The 20853-nt window shown below is 37.5% G+C and overlaps 1 protein-coding gene across 2 annotated transcripts in view; it reads left to right on the top strand.

Moving 5' to 3' along the window:
* CARS2 (cysteinyl-tRNA synthetase 2, mitochondrial) overlaps positions 1 to 15390 on the top strand; it is a 33715-nt gene extending 18325 nt beyond the window's left edge. The window contains exons 10-15 of one of the 2 annotated variants that reach the window (XM_070942917.1): positions 2188 to 2254; positions 4922 to 5060; positions 5907 to 6030; positions 12201 to 12299; positions 13474 to 13734; positions 15194 to 15390. In XM_070942917.1, the coding sequence (XP_070799018.1) occupies positions 2188 to 2254; positions 4922 to 5060; positions 5907 to 6030; positions 12201 to 12299; positions 13474 to 13734; positions 15194 to 15220 (717 nt within the window). In that variant the 3' untranslated portion in view covers positions 15221 to 15390. Of the gene's footprint in view, positions 1 to 2187; positions 2255 to 4921; positions 5061 to 5906; positions 6031 to 12200; positions 12300 to 13473; positions 13735 to 15188 lie in introns of both variants that reach the window. The other variant, XM_070942916.1, reaches the window with a different exon arrangement.
* The last annotated feature ends 5463 nt before the right edge of the window (positions 15391 to 20853 follow it).

Here is a 20853-nt window from a genome sequence, read left to right as displayed (position 1 = left end):
TATGCTGAAAAAGCAAAACTGAAAGTAAAGCAGGCTCTGCTGCAACATGACAAAATGAGGCAGAGAGAGATTTCTTTTTCCTCACCAAAAAAGGTAGGTACAAACAATGGGAAATTTAGGGCAAAAGAGGAGAGTTCAAGATTTTAAAACACACACACACACAAGCTCTATTAAACTAGGGAATTGTAATAATTGAGATACTATTGTATATTGTGTTGAAAGCAGAAATGATTAAGTTGTGGTTTGGAGGAATATAGGGGGAAATTATTTGGTTTATTATTATTGGTAAATATAATTAATTGATTTGTAAGAAATTGGATTGCATGGAAATAATTGGAATATTCATATTCATATTGATTAATATACAAAAAAGATAGTTATAACTAATTGATTTATATAAAAATGTTGAATTTGTATTAAACAATTGTAATATTAAATAATTAACCAATGTGAGGATGGATATAAAAATAGATGACAATGGGAAGGGGTATAATATAGGATAGAAGGGAAAAATTGAATTTGATTAAGATTAGAGATGAGAATGAAGGGTAATATTGGTTTTTTTAAAAAAATAGATGAGGAATAAATATGGCAAAAAGGAAATATAGAAATTGTAAATTTAATTGAAATGACTAAACATTGTTTAAATTTGTGAACCAGCCAAATACTCTGTTCAAAGAAAATACATTGTATTTTTGTATGTGTGTTTGTCTAAAAAATAAAAAAAAAACTTTAAAAAAAAACAGCCAAAAAAGGTAGGTGCGTCTTATATTCCGAAAAATACGGTATTTTACATTTCTAAAATGTTAATGTTTCTGAAAAGACGAGTAGAGCTGTCTTATGGGAATAGAAAAGGGCATTGCCAGTCACCCAGGACAGAATCATGATGGGCTTTTGCTGTCTTGCATTTCCACATCTCTGCACCCATAAGAAGTAGAGCTATGCTTTGTTTTCAGCAAAAGCCCCAAATGCGTTGTTAGATTTCATGATTTGGGGTTTAAGGATGAAATAGAAATGGAAGAGCACCTTTAAAAAGAGGAGACAGAGTCGTGGAGGCAAAAGTCTTCCAGCTGAATCCTAGAAACCTTTCGTGGGGTTAGAAACACAGTGTGTATATACATTATTTACAATGAGGGATGACACACACTCTTTCTGGCAGTGTGCCTAGCTCTCAGTGTGCTTGTATTTGTCTCTTTCTCTGCTTTTGTCTATATCAGGGGTGTCAAACTCAAGACCCGCCGGCTGGATCCAGCCCACAATGTGGTCGGATCCAGCCCATGGAGCTGTCCTGCAAAATATTGCTTTGGCCCAGTCTACCCAATGTGAAGAGGAAACATCAGGCCAGCATGGCTTCGGCCCGGTCTAGTGGCGTCAAGATGGCCATGCCCATCCACCCACCCACGCCCTGATGTGGCCCTCAATGAAATTGAGTTTGACACCCCTGAGATTATATAATTGCTAGCTGGACGCCCGTGCTTCGCTACGAAACTATGTGTTTCGTATACTCAAACAGTATTTGCTGTGTGAGCAAGGACACGGGAAGGAGGCTGGCCATGGCTTAGCACAACTGTTCTGTGGTAAAGATGCTTGAAAGTAAAATGAAAGTGAAACTCCTCTGTGTTTTGCATTTGGAACAGATTTCTTTTCAGGTGGGGAGGGGAGTAGAACTCCTTAGCATCAGAGCGTGTTAATAATAATATAGGAAATACTAATGCTCTGATGGTCGTTTCAAAAAATCCTTTCTTAGTGAGCACTTAGAAGCCAAGAGGAACATATGTGTCAAATTTCAAATTTGTAGGCTTTACAGTTCTGGAGATTTTGTGATTACGGTGTGAGTGGTTTTCACTTTTATATATATAGATATAATTTAGATAGATAGATAGATAGATAGATATTGATATATGTATGAAAAAATATCAGTTTTGCTAACTGGTCTGGATAGATATTTTCCAGTTCAAAACCTGAATAATCATTAGATCTAAGAGCAAATATTGGCATGCCTGCATGATCATAAAGTTGATAATGTGCTACATTTTAATTTAGAGGTTGGGATGTGATGGAAAGTATTTGAATTCTGAAATGGGGTCCATCATCCATGCCTTGCCAAATTCTTCATGATCTAACTCTGTTAGCAGAATCAAGAATGAGATTCTTTCCTCTCTTTTTTTTTTTTGTTTGTTTCCTTAGGATTTTCTAAAAGAATTTTCATCCGATCAGTTTAGAATGTTTTGTTTGCGGACCAAATACGGCTCAGGTAAGAACACTTCTTGAACTAAAGATGGCTTTACAAAATGTATATTGTTGATGAAGTTGCAATTAGATGCTTACTTTACATACCTCTGAAAGAACTACTTTTGTTTTAAAATGTTTTCGGGGGAGAGTTTTAAATTTTCAGGTCATTTTATTTCCTTCTTAATTTCAGCTAAACTTTAAAATGCATCCTTTTTCCAGCTGCCAGCTGAAGAGAGAGGCTCTGTTCTATTTTCATAGCGAAATTGATAAAGAGTTCAGGTTTTGACTGACGCAGGAGCATTTAGTGACTTCTTTGAAGAAGTTGTGCTTTAAATCTGTGTTCTGTTTTCAGTTCAAAATATGGCGCATTTAATTTCATTGGCAGATTTCAATAATGAAACACATTTTCAGTACCTTGAATAGATCTGCATATCATAGGGTTATTGTAGGGAAAATTGCAGAAGAAGAAATTCAGCATATGTCACTTAGAGCAGGGGTCCCCAACCCCTGGCCCGGAGTCGAGCTGCAGCCCATTCAGAACCAGACCATGAAAGTAGTGGGTGCGTGTGAAACTGCATTTGTGAAAGTGGTGTGCCCGTGCAAAACCATCCCCCACCCCTGCTGCCTATGCCAGTCCGCCCAGCCCGAAAGGTTGGGTATCGCTGACTTAGAGGAAAAGCAGGACATACTAAAATTGAAAATGGAACCTCAGTGATATTGCTGCTTTTATTTGCAATAGATGCATATGGAAAGACACATAAAAATATCTGATTATGTATTTGAAACGCATATCAAACATATCTCCTCATCTTTGTGCTTTGATCTAAAGCAAAGACATAACAAGCAAATCATGCCAAGTCTGAGATGAATGAGAACAAAGTGAAGTTTTTCAAGAATTTCTGCATGAGGGCTTTGTAAAATCTGTCAAAATATGGGCTGTCAATGGTGGCCCTGAAGCATTATTCCTTCTCCTTTTATCCAGAGTCAGCACAAGTCAAGAGAGATGCCTTCCTAATTCGCTAGGTTATAAGGAGGAGGTGATTGGTTGAGCACAATCGGGCTTGCAGAATTATGTTATTATAGCCAGCCTCAATAAAGTATGTTTTTAACTTTCCTATGGAATTAATTTCCTGGTCCGTTCTATTTGAGGACCTGATAGTACCTTTATTTCTCAGTCACATGGTCATTAGGAATGTGGAGACTTTCTCTCCACAAGAGAGACTTAGAGACTTTCTAATCCATTAAAAAGAGTACATTTTGCTTGATGGGGCAAATACATTTTCAGTGATTAATTGCTGCTTTGCGACACCTTCTCTCCTCCCCAGCTTTAGCAAATCAGATTTTGGAGGACAGCATTTCAAACACTAAACAAAAGAAGAAAATGTGAGATTCTCTTCCTATTTTTCAAAAGTAGTCTTGCCTACACAAGTGAATAGCTTTAAAAACTGTTTTAGAACAAGATGATTATTAGTTCCAGATTCCCCCAGTGACTTCCTCCTGAAAGCTAATATTTTCCATTCTCTTTAAATAGGTCTGGTAGAGTTACAAGGAAGGTAATAGAAAGACTGAAGAAATTTCTTCAAAAACCATTAATTTGTTGGCTAATCCAGTTAATCCAGTCCAATTTATTAGTGGACAGTAACAAGATTCCTGCATGAATTCACTCTCTTTTGCGCCCAAGCAGTAAACCTATAGTTTAGTCAAAGCTATTAAATGCTGTAAAACATCTACATCTTTGAAACTGGACTCAGTAGCATTACTGTACTTTTGCTTTAACTCTACCTCGGAATGTGAGGAGAACCAGAAAATCCATTTTATTGCACATCTTGTTTCCATTTATTCATGGAAATTGGATGACACTAAAATAGATGAAGAAACAAGGAAAGAACCTTTAAAACTATTTTCTTTTAGTGCTACTTAGAGCAATCAGTCTGCTATTAAGTGACCAGAAGCATAATTTGCAACATCTGGACTATTAATTCTTTTATTACTATCACCCTCATATTACAGTATGTACCTTGAACAATTTCCAAAGACAGAAATATAATGACACAGAGTATTACTTGTTTTGATATCTTATTTATGTATTGTATCTCTCTCAGGCATTTATGTTTGTTTATTGTCCCAAATATTCTTAAAGATGCTGCTATTTTTTTTAAGTTTAGTTCTAATGTTCTATAGAACAAATTCTACCAAAAATGGAATTAATGGGGATATATATGTAACAACAAAAGATCTACTTTCTTTGACAGAATAACCCCCCCCCCCGCTTTTTTAGCTCTTTTTAGTTTTTTAGCTTTTTAAGTGTAAATTGGGTTTTAATTGGATTGTTTTAAATTGTGGGCCAAAGCTGTATAATTCTTTTAATTGATTTTAAATTTTGTATTGGTATGTTTTTTATCCTTGGCTGTGCACCGCCTTGAGTCCAAATAGGAGAAGGGCGGTATATAAATTGAATTAGTAATAATAATAATAATAATAATAATAATAATAATAATAATAATAATAATAATAATAATAATAAATTTGCTTTGATAATTTTCGATATATGCAAGAAATACTCCAGTGAGACAGGGAGGAGGCAGGAAAAGCATAGTATTGTTTTGTTCAATTTTAAAGTATGCTGTTCTATTTTCTGATATTGCCAAACTCTTTATATTAATCCATATAATTAAATTTATTTTCGTAGGAACAGAATATAGTAATGATACCATGAATGATGCAAAGAACATTCTTCACATAATACATTCTTTTATAAGTAGTGCCAATGCCTACATGAAAGGACAGTTTAACTGTGATGCCATTAGGGAAGATGAACTTTGGGAGAAGTAAGTGCTATGTATTCTCCTTTATAATTTGCATTTGTGATTGGTCTGGTGCCTTATGGAGAAGAGTAACACGGTAGAAATCAGAAGAGAACTGCTTCAAGCAGCAGGCATAATTTTAAGATATTCCCTTGTAATTAACTTCTGCATGTAAAAGTGATATATAACGGTGACAATTTAATGTGAGTTGGTTGTCTGCTTGTTGGGTGCCATAGACTGCAAGTGGGAAAATAATGGAGTCGACTTTTAGTTCATTTTCCTATATGTATGTGGGCAGCATCTCTTCTAAAGGCTGATTTTTGTGCAGTGCCATGGGTGTCCAAATATTAAAAATAAATTAATGACAAATTTTAGTAAATCTCATGTAAAAGCATGAACAACTTGCATGATTCAGCCACTTCATTTTTTTAAAATGGAGCCATCTAGTGGTGGTTTGGGCATCTCAATGCCTACAAGTGCCAGGTTCTTAACCCTCTATGTGTATGTTAACAATTCCAAAGTTATCTTGTCTAGACCTAAAATTTGAGTGATGAAATGGCTTTTGTTTTGTGTCCGAATAAACAAAACAAGCAATTCTTCACTTTTATTTTTTTAAGTAGGACACTATCATGAGTGAATTATTGCTAAACTGCAACTTTTAGCATTCTTAGCCAGCGTGCATTTCATACATCCTAACACAGACACACTCATTACACCCGCATGCCTAGAACAGGGATAATTATAGGAAATGCCTGTGGCTTCCATTTAAAGCAGTTTTTCAGTTTGACATCTGAATCATTTGCTGACTGGCTTATAGCAATGAGACAAAGTTTTGTTTCTGGTATCTTACATTCTCCATTTTTCTTCAAGACTAGCTCTTACTAAGACAACAGTAAAGGCAGCATGTGCAGATGACTTTGACACTCCCAGGGCTATTCGTGCAATTTTGGACCTCATTCACTATGGCAACAGACAGCTTAAAATCGTCACTAAGGTAACCCATTGGCACACAAAGATCAGAAAGTGACAGTTGTCTAATTCTATACTGACTGAAATCAATGTATTATTTTTCTAGAAAAAGTGATCAGGAAAAAATGGCAACGTTTCATTCCTATAACAAACTTTATCCGTACTGCATTTGCAAAAAGTCAAAATTAAATGTGTGATGCTTGAAATTGCTCAAATTTTATTTTGGTCATTACTGTGTTGGATTTGTAGCAGCTTATGAAGGATGCCGTTTTCTTTGCTAATCATTGGATTTTCTTATTTCTCGTTCTGGAGAGGCCTTTCCTATCTCACCTCCTCAAACGGTGGTTGATTGTGAAGGGTTTTTAAAAGCTTCCCTTGCATTTGTTGCACAGCTTTGTAAACCAGAGATCACAAAATTCTTCCGCTCATTGACCTCTTCAATGAAATTTCAGGTTGTTCATCGACACCCAAACATTTATTATATGAAAATAATTTAAGAAATATTTTAGCTAATCATACTGTGAATAATATTAAAGTTGAGAGCTATGCTTGTGGTAGTGTGTTCTACTGGAAGGTTCACTCATGCTAGACAGGTCTTCGCGGAAGAGCCAGACTGATGTATCTTTCAGTCTATTCAATATAGTGATAAAACAGAAGACCAATCCTATGCTGAATTGCTCATTACCCAAGTCAAAAAGGACCATCAGAATTTAACAGAATAAATTTAACAGAATAACAGTTGGAAGGGGCCTTGGAGGTCTAGTGCAACCCCCTGCTCAAGCAGGAGACCCTATACCAGCGGTTTTCAACCTGGGGGTCGCGACCCCTTTGGGGGTCGAACGGCTATTTCACAGGTCGCCAAAGCCCTCTTCCCCCCCCACGCCTTCACTCACCCTCACTCTCTGCTCTGTTGGATCGCCGGCCGTTCGTTTACCCTGCCCACTCCCAATCTATTGCTGCCTCCGATGGCTAGAGGAAAAAAAAACTGTTTAAATTCTTGCCGCGGGGCTTCAAAGGGCCGCCCTAGAGCCAGTGGTGCAGCCGAACCGTTTGATAAATTGCTGGCTTGCCCCGCCCCTCCGCACCACTATTTATTGCCAATAAATAGTGGTGGGCGAGGGGCGGGCGAGCCAGCAATTTATCAAACGGTTCGGTGTTTTTTTGTAATTTTATTGGCCCACGGAGCTTCAGCATAGGCTAATTAGCCCTTGCTTAGATCGGCTCCCACCCTCAGCAGATTTGGTCTCAGCTGTTTTGCTCAGAGCTCTACTGCTTGCTTGGAAAGAGTGCAGATTTTTTTTCCCCTAGCTATACTGAAAAACGAAAGAGAAAGTAAAGCAGGCTGTTGGCTTTGCACGTTGGAAAATTAGGCAGGCAGATTTCTTTTTCCTCACCAAAAAAGGTAGGTGCAAACAACGGGAAATTTAGGGAAAAAGAGATTTTAAAACACAAAAGAAAAAAAGCTCTATTTAACTAGGGAATTGTAATAATTGAGATACTATTAATTGTATATTGTGTTGAAAGCAGAAATGGTTAAGTTGTGGTTTGGAGGAATATATGGGGGAAATTATTTGGTTTATTATTATTGGTAAATATAATTAATTGATTTGTAAGAAATTGGATTGCATGGAAATAATTGGAATATTCATGTTCATATTGATTAATATACAAAAAAGGTAGTTATATAACTAATTGATTTATATTAAAATGTTGAATTCATATTAAACAACTGTAATATTACATAATTAACCAATGTGAGGATGGATATAATAATAGATGACAATGGGAAGGGGTATAATATAGAATAGAAGGGAAAAATTGAATTTGATTAAGATTAGAGATGAGGATGAAGGGTAATATTGGTTTTTTACAAAAATAGATGAGGAATAAATATGGCAAAAAGGAAATATAGAAATTGTAAATTTAATTGAAATGACTAAACACTGTTTAAATTTATGAACCGGCCAAATACTCTGTTCAAAGAAAATACATTGTATGTTTGTATTGTGTTTCTAATTATTGTTATTTATTCATATTTGTTCTCTTTTATTCCTTAAAGTTTAACAATTTATTCTTTATCTTAATATCTTTATATTTGTTTGGGGTTGGCTTTCTTCCCTTTCATCTTTTTTATTGTACAGCAGTCTTTCTCCTCAAACCTACCACCTCTCTCTTTTCTTTCCTTCTTACTTTCTCTTCCTCACCCTCTTCTTCTCCTCCCTACTTCCTCTTTCTTTCTCCTTCTCCTCCTCTCTTCCTCCCTCTCTTACCCTCACTCCTACTCTAATTTCCCTTCCCTTCCTTCATCCCTCTCTATTGCTGTATCCTTTTATGCATATGGACTACTCAGAGGGCTGAAAAAGTTATTTCTGACTGGTCCTCGCACTTTTGACCAGTCCTCGAACTTACGACTGTCCTCACATTTTATGTTTTTGCCCTATCTTGTCACCATGGTGAAGAGAAGCAGTTGTGAAATGAGTGACATGGTTGTTAAGAATGCTGCACGGGCATAAATGTGAGGATGGTCATAAGTGTGAGGACCAGTCAAAAGTGCGAGGACCTGTCAGAAATGACTTTTTTCAGCCCTCTGAGTAGTCCCTATACACATAGCCATGGCCACCCGGTCACATGACCAGCTAGCCACACCCACCCAGTCACATGACCTCCAAGCCACGCCCACAAAATAAGCCACGCCCACAGAACCGGTAGTAAAAAAATTTAGAACCCACCCCTGGTTGGGGGTCACCACAACATGAGGAACTGTATTAAAAGGTCGTGGCATTAGAAAGGTTGAGAACCACTGCCCTATACCATTTCAGACAAATGACTAATCCAGTCTGCTTTTAAAGTCTCTAGTGATTAAGCACCCACAAGTTCTGAAGCTATTCCACTAATTTATTGTTCTCGCTGTCAGGAAATTTCTCCTTAGTTCTAGGTTGCTTCCCTCCTTGATTAGTTTCCATCCATTGCTTCTTGCCTTGCCTTCTGGTGTATTGGAAAATAGGTTAACCCCCTCTTCTTTATGGCAACCCTTCAGATATTGGAACACTACTATCATGTCATCCCTAGTCCTTCTTTTCAGACTAGACATATCCAATTCCTGCAACCATTCTTCATATGTTTAGCCTCCAACCCCCTAATCATCTTTTTTGCTCTTCTCTGCACTCTTTCCATAGTCTCAACATTTTTTATAATATTCTGGTGACCAAACTTGGTGCAGTATTCCAAGTCTGGTCCTACCAACGCATTATAAAGTGGTACTAACACTGCATGCGATCTTGGTTCTATCCCTATGTTAATGTAGCCTAGGATTGCATTGGCTTTTTTGACAGCTACAGTACACTGCTGGCTCATATTTAAGTGATTGTCCACTAGGGCTCCAAGAGCTTTCTCGCAGTTAGTGCTATTGAACCAAGTTTCACCTAATCTCTACCTCTGCGTTTGGTTTTTCTTGCCTAAGTGCAAAAGCTTACTTTTCTCTATGTTGAATTTCATTTTGTTGAATAGGGTCCAATGTTCAAGTTTGTCAAGATCCAACTGGATATTGAGCCTGTCTTCTGGGGTGTTGGCTATTTCTGCCAGCTTAGCATTTTGGTGGTCCACTAATTGAGTCCACTTTGCTAAAGAATGAAATAAGATTTGTTTGGCATGGTCTGTTTTTGACAAACCGATGTTGGCTTCTGACTTTGCTTGCTTCTAGGTGTTTCAGATCCATTGCTTGATTATCTTTTCCAGGTTCTTCCCAGATATTGATTGCAAGCAGATTGGTCTGTAGTTTCCTGGATCTATTCTTTTCCCTTTTGAAGATTGGAACCACATCAGCTCTTTCACTTTTTTTATTTTTTATTTTTATTTTATTTATTCATTTCTTATTAAAATATTGGAGACAGTGCGACCTTCCTGGTGTTATCTTTTTCAATCCTCTGGTAGTTCCCCAGTGTTCCAGGATTTTGAAAGATATGGTTCAATGATTCCAAGATCACGTCTGCCAACTGCTTCAGAACTCTGGGATGTAATCCATCATGTCCTGATGATTTGAACATGTCTAGAATGGAGAGATGTTCTCTTACCATTTTCTTGCCTATATTAATTTGAATCCCTAGTGTGTCTTTTAGGGTTCTGTCTTTGGTAGGTTGGGCTATTTTTTCTTTTTGTGTGAAGACAGATGCAAAGAAAGAATTAAGCAGCTCTGCTTTCTCCCTGTTGCCTGTCACTTCTTTGCCATCATCTCCCATCAGTGGACTGATTGTTTCTTCGACTTGTTTCTTGTTTTTTATATGTTGAAAGATTTTTAAAAATTATTTTTGACATTTGTTGCAAGTCTTACTTCATTCTGAGCTTAGCTTTCCTGACTTCATTATTGCAGATTCGAGCTATATTGTATTGTATTGTGGTATTGTGCCTTAGTTATGTGCACTACTTTCCATTTTTTATATTTATCCTTTTTATCTTTCAGTTTACCAGAGGGTATCCTCAGGTGTTAGAGCTCCTGGGTATCTGACAAAAAGTAGGCAACAGGACTCAGGAGCCATGTCTGAGCAATCAGGGCCTGGGCCTGTACGATTGTAAGAATAGCAACCACAGATAAGACAAAAGTATACTGCGTTTGAAAATTATATGGATATGGCCTGCTATTATAAAGCAGAACTAACAAATACTTAAAGTGAATGTTTGAATCTTGGGGAAAAAATTATCTAGTACAGATATCACTGAATAACAGTTAGAAGACCAAAGGAGATTCATTTTCAGAAATAAAATATTCAGGGATGCAGAACTGGAGGAGATTAAGAAAAATTGTAAAACTGGAAGACTGCAAAACAATAGAATAGTAGAAAAGCCTCAGAAAACAATTGTAAATATAAAGAAAAAAATTTCAGCCAGCAGAGTGCTGCAGGAGGCCATGGAGACCGAAAACGAGGCGTGGGGGGGACTTTGCGTGGCTCCCCACACCCTGTTTTGGCCGGTAAAGTGCTGCAGGAGGCGGCCGTCCCGTCTTCCCCCTTCCCCTCCGGCCTGCAGAGGAGAACTATAATGTTGATCTGGCCCTCAAAGAATTCCAGTTTAATACCCCTGGATTATACCACCAGGCTCCTAAATTTTACAACCACAGTACTTTTGATAACAAAGGCAGTAGAACTTGTTTCCTTTTGAATGATAGTTTGGCAAGTCATTTTAGTGATGAAGGACATATAGGAGAAGAGATGAAATAAGGTGCTCTTGCTCGGACTGCGCAAAAGTATTTGGAAAGGTACTTCTCAACCTACTCCTTGAAGTATCAAGCTTCTTTAAACTTCCTGAGATGTTTTTTCTGTATTCTCAGTTTCTCAGTTTAATAAGAAAGTGATTATCTATGCTTTTTTCACAATTTCTGCTTCCTTAATTCTGATAGCATTTCAGAATATTTCCCAATTTAGACTTCAGATAATAAAAGTACTAGGTGGATAAGTCTGGCATGCCCTGTGGTTCTGTAGATGGAAGCTTCACTCTTTCCTTCTTTCTGTTCACTCTTCAGTTGTTTTAGTAACTTTCTGTGCAATACAGGTAGTCCTCGACTTACAACAGTTCACTTAGTGACCAAAGTTACAACAGCACTGAAAAAAGTAACGTTTTTCATACTTATGACCGTTGTAACATTCCCATGGTCACGTGATTAAAATTCAGACACTTGGGAACTGACTCACATTTATGACCGTTGCAGTATCCTGGGGTCATGTTGTGTCCCTTTTGCAACCTGACAAGCAAAGTCAATGGGAAAACCAGAGTCCCTTAACAACTGTGTTACTAATTATACAACTGCAGTAATTCATTTAACCAGAAAGGTCATAAAATGGGGCAAAATTCACTTAACAAGTGTTTCACTTAGCAACAAAAATTTTGGGCTCAATTGTGGTCATAAATTGAGGATTCCCTGTAGTTAGATATTTTTAAACATGGTTTTAAGAGAATTGTTTTTATGCATCTCGTGTTGTCCTATCTCCCTTATAATTGTAGCTCCCCTTGTTATGATTCGAAATTTTCCATTCTTGGATAAAGAGAGTTTAGGAAATGTTTAAGATAACACAATTTCTGCGAAGTTGCTTTCCAAAATGGTTGGGAAATGCTTCATTTACATCTTGAGTTCCTGTGCTGAAGCCTCGGTCACCAAAATGACTGGTTTGTTATTCCACTTTTTCTTTGTATCTATTTTGAAATCAGGAAACAAGATCCCCTAGAAGTAGTATTGTGTTTGGGGCCATAGTCTCCTACCTGATGGAATTTTTTAACACAGTTGGAATCACCTTTGCTGAAAGTCAGGTAAGACAGCAGTCCACTTACAACAATTAGTTTAATGACCGTTCGAAGTTACAATGGCACTGAAAAAGAAGATTTATGACCATTTTTCATCTCCATGATTACATGATCAAAATTCAGATGCTTAGCAACTGACCCATATTTATGACAGTTGCAGTGTCCTGGGGTCATTGGCTCACTTTTTGCAAACTTCTGACAAGTAAAGTCAATGGGGATGCCAGATTCACTTAACCACCATATTACCAATTTAATACTCCAGTGAAACAACTGTGGCAAGAAATATGGCAAATTTCACTTAACTGACTTGCTTAGCAACAGAAATTTTGGGCTCAATTGTGGTTGGAAGTCAAGGACTACCTGTATTTGGTGTCCATTGTTAAGAATTTTATGTATTTAAGCATACGATGCTGTGGCCACTCTAGGCAATCTCCTGAGGAGCAGCAACTGTTGCAGACTTTAAAAAATGGAACATGTTTTTCCTGCTCTCAGTGGAACCAGATTTTCAGCACAGGACTTTGACATGTTTCCCACCACTCTATAGTCCACAAAGAAGAAAGCAGTTCTGTAATGACCTCTTCACTTGAGCTTACATGCAAGTGCTGTACTGTTTGCTACCTCTGAACTGTTTTCTTTGATGGGATTTTATTAAGGTTGAACTTAGTCTTAATTTAAAATTGGAAAAATGCTTTTTAGATTCAACACTCTTTCCTGTGGCAATGGGACAACTCACCACAGCTAACTTGCTGCGGCCAACTTGCCTCGAGACAATTTAACAATTCTATTTAATTATTTAAAATAAATATTTTAATTTTGGCCATTCACATTTTATTCTGTTCCTCCTTTTGCATCCTTTCTTTAATTATTCTATTCAACCATCTTTGATATTAATGTAACTCTTTTCCCTCAGCGAGTTGTCCTGTGGTGAATCGGTTTCAGCAAGTTGCCTGTGGCGAGTTGGCCGCAGTGAATTGTCATAGATCTCTTTCCTGTTGCATCATTGCAGTTATAATTGACTTTTATTGGCACATACCGGTATACATATTATTGGTCTCGATTTTAACTTTACCGTTATTATTACTTTTATTTTTATTTGTGCTCCTCCAGAAGCACCCAGAATGATGTACAATAATACTGAAAATCAGTCTTTAATAAAGACAAACTTGATTATGATTTGTAGGTTCTCTCTGAACACAAGCATTCAGCTTTGCTCTCCAGTGTGATAGATGAACTAGTGAGCTTCCGGATCAAAGTGCGCAATTTTGCTCTTGCTACCCCTGAGGCTGAAGAAAGTCCATCTGCCCAAAATGCTGACCTGTCAGAAGAAGTAAAACTGCAGCAGAAAGAGGAAAGGCAGCAACGGTTGCAGGAGAGAATGCCCCTTCTGCTGGCATGTGACCGCCTTCGCAAAGACTTGGCCATATATGGCATCAACATAAAGGTTTGTCTCTGCATTGTCTAAGCTCTGATTATTTTTATTTTACTGACTGTGTACCAAGTCTAGGAATAAGACTCCAGCTGTACTTTTCCTTCACACTGAAAACAGGCAGTGTCCTTTTCTCTGCTCCATACCGTAACATAAAAAAATCTTAAGAGAAGGTCTGACTTGAATCCCTATGTTTGATTGAAGAATGTCGTCTCTCAGTAATGCTGGGCTAGCTGCTTTTGCAGATGTTCTATCTGGGAACAACATGGTTAAGATTAGAGAGGCTCCATTGTTTTGAAGGGTCACTGGGAAATTTTAAATATTTGCGTAGTCCTGTAATTGCAAATTTACTTGTTCAAGCAGCTTTTGCTTTTCTTAATCTGCCTAGATACTAGAATGAACAGGGGTCTCCCGGACCAGCAGATTTTTTAAATAGAGGAATAAGCGCTTCCGAAAAATAAGGAGTGTTTAATTCAGTCACATCATATACATATTTATTCAATTCCTGCTAAGGGAGAAAGTCAGATAAAGATGAAAATTAAGCAGTACATACTGTATGAGGAGGTCATCTTCGGTAGAAATAAAGATAACTGATTTCAAAGTTATTCCAGTGAAACATACGAACAATAATGATATTGCACTGCAGGAACTATTTAGCATATCAATTATTGGGAGTCGTTTTTCTAGATCCCATAGTATTAAACTGAAAGCACAGGGAAAGCAGAAAATTTGTAGGTATGGGGGCAGATAGGGTGTTTCTGGGAAAAAATATAGCCCACCACTTCAGTTTGTTAAGCTATGGAAAGCTTAAATCATGAAATAAGGTTTATGTGAAGTCTAAAATGTTATCAGTAAAATATTACATCAAGACAGAAAATACTAGTCAAAGAAAATAACACAAAGGATTCAACATACTGCAGTCTAATAGGTTTTTATTTTATTTTTTTCAAAATAGCATTGTCAATAAGAAATCAAGCGTTCTGAGTTTGTACTTTAAAGGCTAACCCTAGTTCCTTCATAAAGTCAACTTCAGTCAATAATTCCCTGAACTAAAATTGAGTCTTGTGGATCAATGATCCTTTCCTTAAATACATAATTACAGAAGTGGAAAAATACAATTGTTTCCATTATACTGGAATGATACAATCACATTAAAAATGTGGGATTTGATCCAAGCCATTTGTTAAAAGATTAAGTGAAATGAAAAGTCTGAAGTTTACCCAAACCTGAATATTTTTAAACTATAATTTGATTTATTCAGCTCATATTTTTATAATTGAATGACAGCTGTCATAACCACTGTTTGACTTCCACAGATTAGATCTGCAAAAGTAATATTATGGGAAGCTGGTTTCCTGATTTCTGGCTAAGCATCCTTAGATTTGCATAGACTTCCACATTCAGCTTTGATGAATGCAATTCTCTGCTCTTTCTCTCTTATCCCGACCCCGTTTCCAAAATATTTATAGGATAGAAGTTCTACTTCTACATGGGAACTTGAGCAAAATCAATAATGAACTGGAAAAGCACTGATAAAAAGACAGATGTACATTTGGAGTGATTATAATCATTTTTAAAGAAAAACCAGATCACAGGATAAAGACTATTGCCCCTTGGATTGCTGGACTTTTATTCTAAAGCAACTTAAATAAAATATTGTCAAAAAGTCTAGTTTGGTGATTTGAGGAATACAAGTGTTGATTTATTGATTGTGAGATTTACTGATTTACCTATGTGAGAATTTAGTTACTTCAGACAAGTCTTCTACAATAGTAGAAATTTTCTAGTGAAATCTTGGTCAGCTCTAATGATTCAAGCTTATTCCCATCTGTTATAATCATATGGTTGAAATGAACCTCTCTACATGTTCACACTTTTGAATGATTTTGACTGAAGTATAACATAATTAAAGTATGGCTTAGTTTAACATCACCAAAAGTACCAAATGAAGTGAATTTTTGAGAACGGATGAATTATAGATTTTATATTTTAACATCAAAAGTCTATTTCGTAGCAGAATTTCACATTGGATTTAACCGTTTTTCTTTGGCTGATACCAAATGAACTGAAGCACAGAGCATGGCCTGTGCAAGTTGAAGCTGTCCTCAGCAGGTGTCTTGTTCCCTACAGTGTCAAGAAACATCCAGGTGAACAGAGCCAATGGCAAAGCAGAGACATTTGGGCTTTTTGAAGACAGCATATTTTTTTAAATAGTGTGTGTGGAAAAGATCAAGTAACAAGCACAGGTTGGAAAGTGTAGAAGCAAGGGGCATTAAGAAAAGTTTCCCAAAATAGGCAGGTCCCATATAATATCGGGGGTTCATTCCCTCAAAAAGGAGAGACTAATGTTTTAACGGAGTATGAAGGATACAATATTTGGCCAGAAAATGTTGGATGACACTTCAGAAAAGCCCTGCCTTTGCCACTGTAGCCCCTCATGAATGACTATATGATATTTTCTGTGACTGATTACATTGATCAGAAACAGAAAAGGTTTAGGTAGTTTTTCTGCAGAATTCCTTAGAACTTGTGTGTATCCTTTTGAAATGTTGCTATCTATGGGCATTTCTGTTTAGGGGCTATTCTGATTCATGTTGCCTATAGAAAAGCAAGCAAAAGAACGATGAAATCACAATAAACATTCTGTTTACAAAATTAGCAATTTTAGGGTTTTTCTGTGCTGTATATCTTTTTCCTAATTCCTCAAAAAAAGCACAGTCATGTGAAAAAATAAATATGTCCATGTAGGGTTTTTTGGGGGGGGACATGTATGTGGACATAACATTTTTAATATATAAAGTTGTTATTATTTTAGCCATTGTCTATCCACTGCAGGATGAAGGCCACTTCTGCATGTTTCCATCTAATACGGTCCTGAGCTTCCTTTTGTCAACTGAGCTCCCAATACTTGCTGATGTTGTAGTTCCATCTTGTTTTAGGTCTCTTTCGTGGATGAATCAGCAAGTATTGCAGGCCCAATTGGCAAAAGAAAGCTGAAGAGGCCTTACATCCTGCAGTGGATAGGCAATGGGTAAAATGATGGATGACTACATCAACTTTATATACTGAAAATATGTCTGTGTACACATCAAAATAAGTTGATGTAATTGAACTGAAATACGAAAAATTGACATTACAATAGTTTATTCAATAAAAATTAACATATGCCATTTATTTCTATGAAAAAGTAAATAAACTTTTGGCAGAAACTACTTATCATTGTCTACCAATCTCTGGAGAGTTTTTCCATGCCTCATCCAGAATTATTTTCAGCTGTGTAATGTTTGAAAGTTTCTTGTATGCATATCGCATGGCCAATCACTACAGCATCTTGATGTCATTTATATGTGTATTTTGGCCATTTAAGCACTTTCCTTTTTTTTCTCCAGCTATTCTTTGGTGGATTCACAAGCAACAGCAATAGTACTTAGACTTATATATTGCTTCAGTGCTTTACAGCTTTCTAAGCAGTTTACAGTCAGCATACTGCCTCCAACAATATGGGTTCACATTTCACCAACCTCGGAAGGATGGAAGGCCAAGTCAACTTTGAGCTGATGAGGATCGACTGTTTAAAGTCATTGTCCAATTGCTTGGCCATTTTTTCAAATCCCTTCCCAGAGCCATAAATCAATAACCTTATTTTCTGACTGCCTCAGAGTACTTGAAGAACAAATAAAACGAAAAGCAGAATGAAATGTCGGCAGTTTTAATAAGACAAGTTTCTCCCTGATCCTGTCATTATAGGTAGTCTTCCACTTATGACCATTTGTTTAATGATCACTTGAAATTATGTTGGTGGTGAAGGGTGGCTTAAAACTGGTCCTTGCTTTTGCAGCATCCCCAAAGGCACAAACAAAAATCAAGCACTTGCCAATTGGCGTGTATTTATGACAGTTACAGTATCCTAGTGTCAAATTATGAGTTTCCCAGCCGGCTTCCAACAAGCAAAATCAATTGAGAATGTGGATTCACTTAACAATTGCATGATTCACTTAACCAATTGATTTGCTTAGTGACTACGGCACAAAGGTCATCATGTGTGACTTACTTAATGACCACCTCACGTAGCAACAAATGTTATAGTCCTAATTGTAGTTGCAAGTCAAGGCATACCTGTATGTTCTAATCATTGGCCTCTGCTCTCTTGTAACTAAAGTCTTATAAGAATATCTGAACTGGAGCTTAATGTAGAAGTGTATTTACTTTTTCCACATGCAAAATTTGCATTCATATTAATATCAATTATAGGGAACTACAAATGTAACTGAGGCATATTTGTTATATCCCCTTTAGCAATATTGTTAAAATTCAAATATCTTGAGAAGTTAAAAAAAATCAATGGGATGTTATTTACTTGATTATGTGACCATAGGCATATTTTATACAGGTAGTCCTCAACTTTCAACCGTAACTGAGCCCAAAATTTCTGTTGTTAAGAGACATTAAGTGTATTTTGCCCCATTTTATGACTTTTCTTGCCACAGTTGTTGTGAATCAGTTGGTAAGTTAGTAACCTGGTTGTTAAATGAACCTGACTTCCCCATTGACTTTGCTTGTGAGTAGGTCACAAAAGGTGATCACATGACCTTGGGATACAGCAATGGTCATAAGTATGAATCAATTGCCAAGCATCTCAATTTTGATCACATCATCATGGGGATGTGGCAAAGGTCATAACTGGGAAAGGTCATAAGTCCCATTTTTCAGTTGTAACTTTGGACAGTCACTAAACAAACTGCTGTAAGTGGAGGACTACCTGTATTATCTACATTTTTGGCACCCTGGAAATTGCACATTATTGATTTCTCTTGCAATTTTCAAAAAATGGATACCGTGTTTCCCCAAAAATAAGACCCTGTTTTATATTTTTTTAAACCCCGAAATAAGCGCTTGGCCTTATTTTCGGGGAGGTCTTATTTGGGGGTGCGTGGAGCAAGATGGGGCTCCTCTTGCCATCTTACCTGATTTCCAGCTCTGCATTTAAATATTTTCAGGGAGGGCTTATTTTCAGGGGAAGGCTTATTTTAGCACATGCGCTCAAAAGCCCGATTGGGCTTATTACCAGGGGATGTCTTATTTTTGGGAAAACAGGGTAGTTAACAAATGGTATAAGAAAAGGATTTGATTTGCATTGCAACTTCAACAAAATGAGCAGCATACTGCTCACTTTTAATTTGTGAGTTGTCAAGTACAGCTACTGTAATTTCAATGCCTTCTTGTAAGCTAAACAGACTATTGTGTCTGCATGCTTACATATGAAGGGAGAAAGAATGCACATATATGAACACCCAAATGGGGTTACTGGTTTCGTCCATGCCTGTCAGTCTCCTGGCTGGCTTGAATAAGGGAAATCAACAGGTTTTTTAATATTCCTTCCTGCAGCAGAGAAAGGAGCAGGTCTTATCTCTAGAGGGAGCTGCTTCCACAGCTCCATGATTATATCTGCTAACCATTTTGATCTTTAACTCTACTACAGTCGTTCATTCCCCCTTTTTGTTCTTTTCACAGAATAGCCAGTAAGTTTACTGAAGTGAAGAATAGTGTTATTTGTGTCGTGTCTCCACCCCACCCCACCCCGCCCCGTCACCTAAGTCACTCTGCAAGAATCTGACAGATGAGTTTGTTCCAAGTACTAATCTTAGTGGATGTTTATGGGAATCACAACTGTGGTTGAGGTAACCATAGTCAGTGCCCAGCATGGAACTCAGTTTCACAAATTCCCCTTCTCTTGCAAAAACTAGAAATTGCCCATCTGTTTAATCCTGTGAGTGAGCACTCTTGAATTCAGAAGTGTGGAGAGCAGTGTTTTTTAAATTTGGCAACTTAAGAGGTGTGTAGAGGAATTTAAAAATTAGCTGCCATTGTCCTGGATCAGAAGGAGACAGCAATAGAAAAGTGTACTTTTACCCCTTTTGCTTTATATGACAGGATTTGGCTACGCTATACAGAACCAGAAGCCCTAATACTGTGATGGTGAACCTATGGCACGTGCGCCCGAAGTGCACACGGAGCCATGTCACCTGGCATGCACCGTGTCGCCCGTTCCTCTTCCGGGTTTTTGGCATGCATGCACATGCGACGATCAGCTGGCCTTTGTGCGTGTGGCAGTGCCGGAAACCAGAAGAGCTGGTCTTCCATTTTCCGGCATGAGTATGTGCGCCGGCCAGCTGAAAGGTGCATGCACGGCAGTAACCAGAAGACTTGTTGGCTGGTGTGCACATGCGTGCCAGAAACCAGAAGTATCTTATCTGGTGCGTGCATGCCCCCCAGGCAGCTCCTCTTCCTGGTTGCAGCCCTGACGAGCGCACATGCGCATGCAAAGCACACCCGCACATGAAGTGGTCCCTTTTCAGGACTTGATGGCGTACTTGCGTATTCCCTTTTCAGCACTCGATGCCGAAAAGGTTCGCCATCACTGCTTTAATATATATGCAAATACTACTTTGGGTACCAAGAAAGCTTCCTGAATTTGATTTTTAAAAACATTTTATTAAAATAATAGGAAACTGGCATGCTGCAGAACAAGTGTCTTGACTTGACATCTTTATTTTCAAGAATGCTTCTAAGTTCCAAATGAGCTCCATCACACAGGAAAAAAGCTTATTGTGTAACGGGACGCATCCTTGTGGAGCTAACTTTCTCATAACCAGTTGCTTTGTATTGGTTCCATCACCAGGACAGCTATTTTCTACATGAAAACAGCAACCCAAAATCCATTTTTGAAGGAAATTTTGCAAAGTAATCCAAATGTTGGGGACTCCTGTTCTATTCATGAACAGGTCTTGAGATACTGGTTAGAGAAAGGCTTTGCTTAATCCCTTGTGACATCCACATGGAAATAAATCTCGAACTGAATACTATTGTACAGACAGTTGATGGAATAAATGAATTCTTATTTATTTTTCTGCAGGGATAAATGAAAATTACTGCAGTGATGAGGCAAGTAAATGCAACTTAAAAAGGAAACGCCAGTTCAATGTCTTGTCAGATTCATTAGCCAGGTCAGGATGAACAAATACTCACTATAGTTATTTCAATCTGTCATTTTTATTTCCTCAAAAGAAACTCCTACAGTTTCAGAAAATTTCAAATGTAAATCTTTATACACTAGTGAACAACATAAAAAACAGG

The sequence above is a fragment of the Pituophis catenifer genome, unplaced genomic scaffold (genome assembly GCF_029215685.1).
Source record: "Pituophis catenifer annectens isolate HBS135680 unplaced genomic scaffold, rPitCat1.0.hap2 SCAF_4, whole genome shotgun sequence".
In the NCBI taxonomy this organism is placed as follows: Eukaryota; Metazoa; Chordata; class Lepidosauria; order Squamata; family Colubridae; genus Pituophis; species Pituophis catenifer.
The sequence above is the reverse complement of the archived record's forward strand: the minus strand, read 5'-3'. Positions and strand labels throughout refer to the sequence as shown.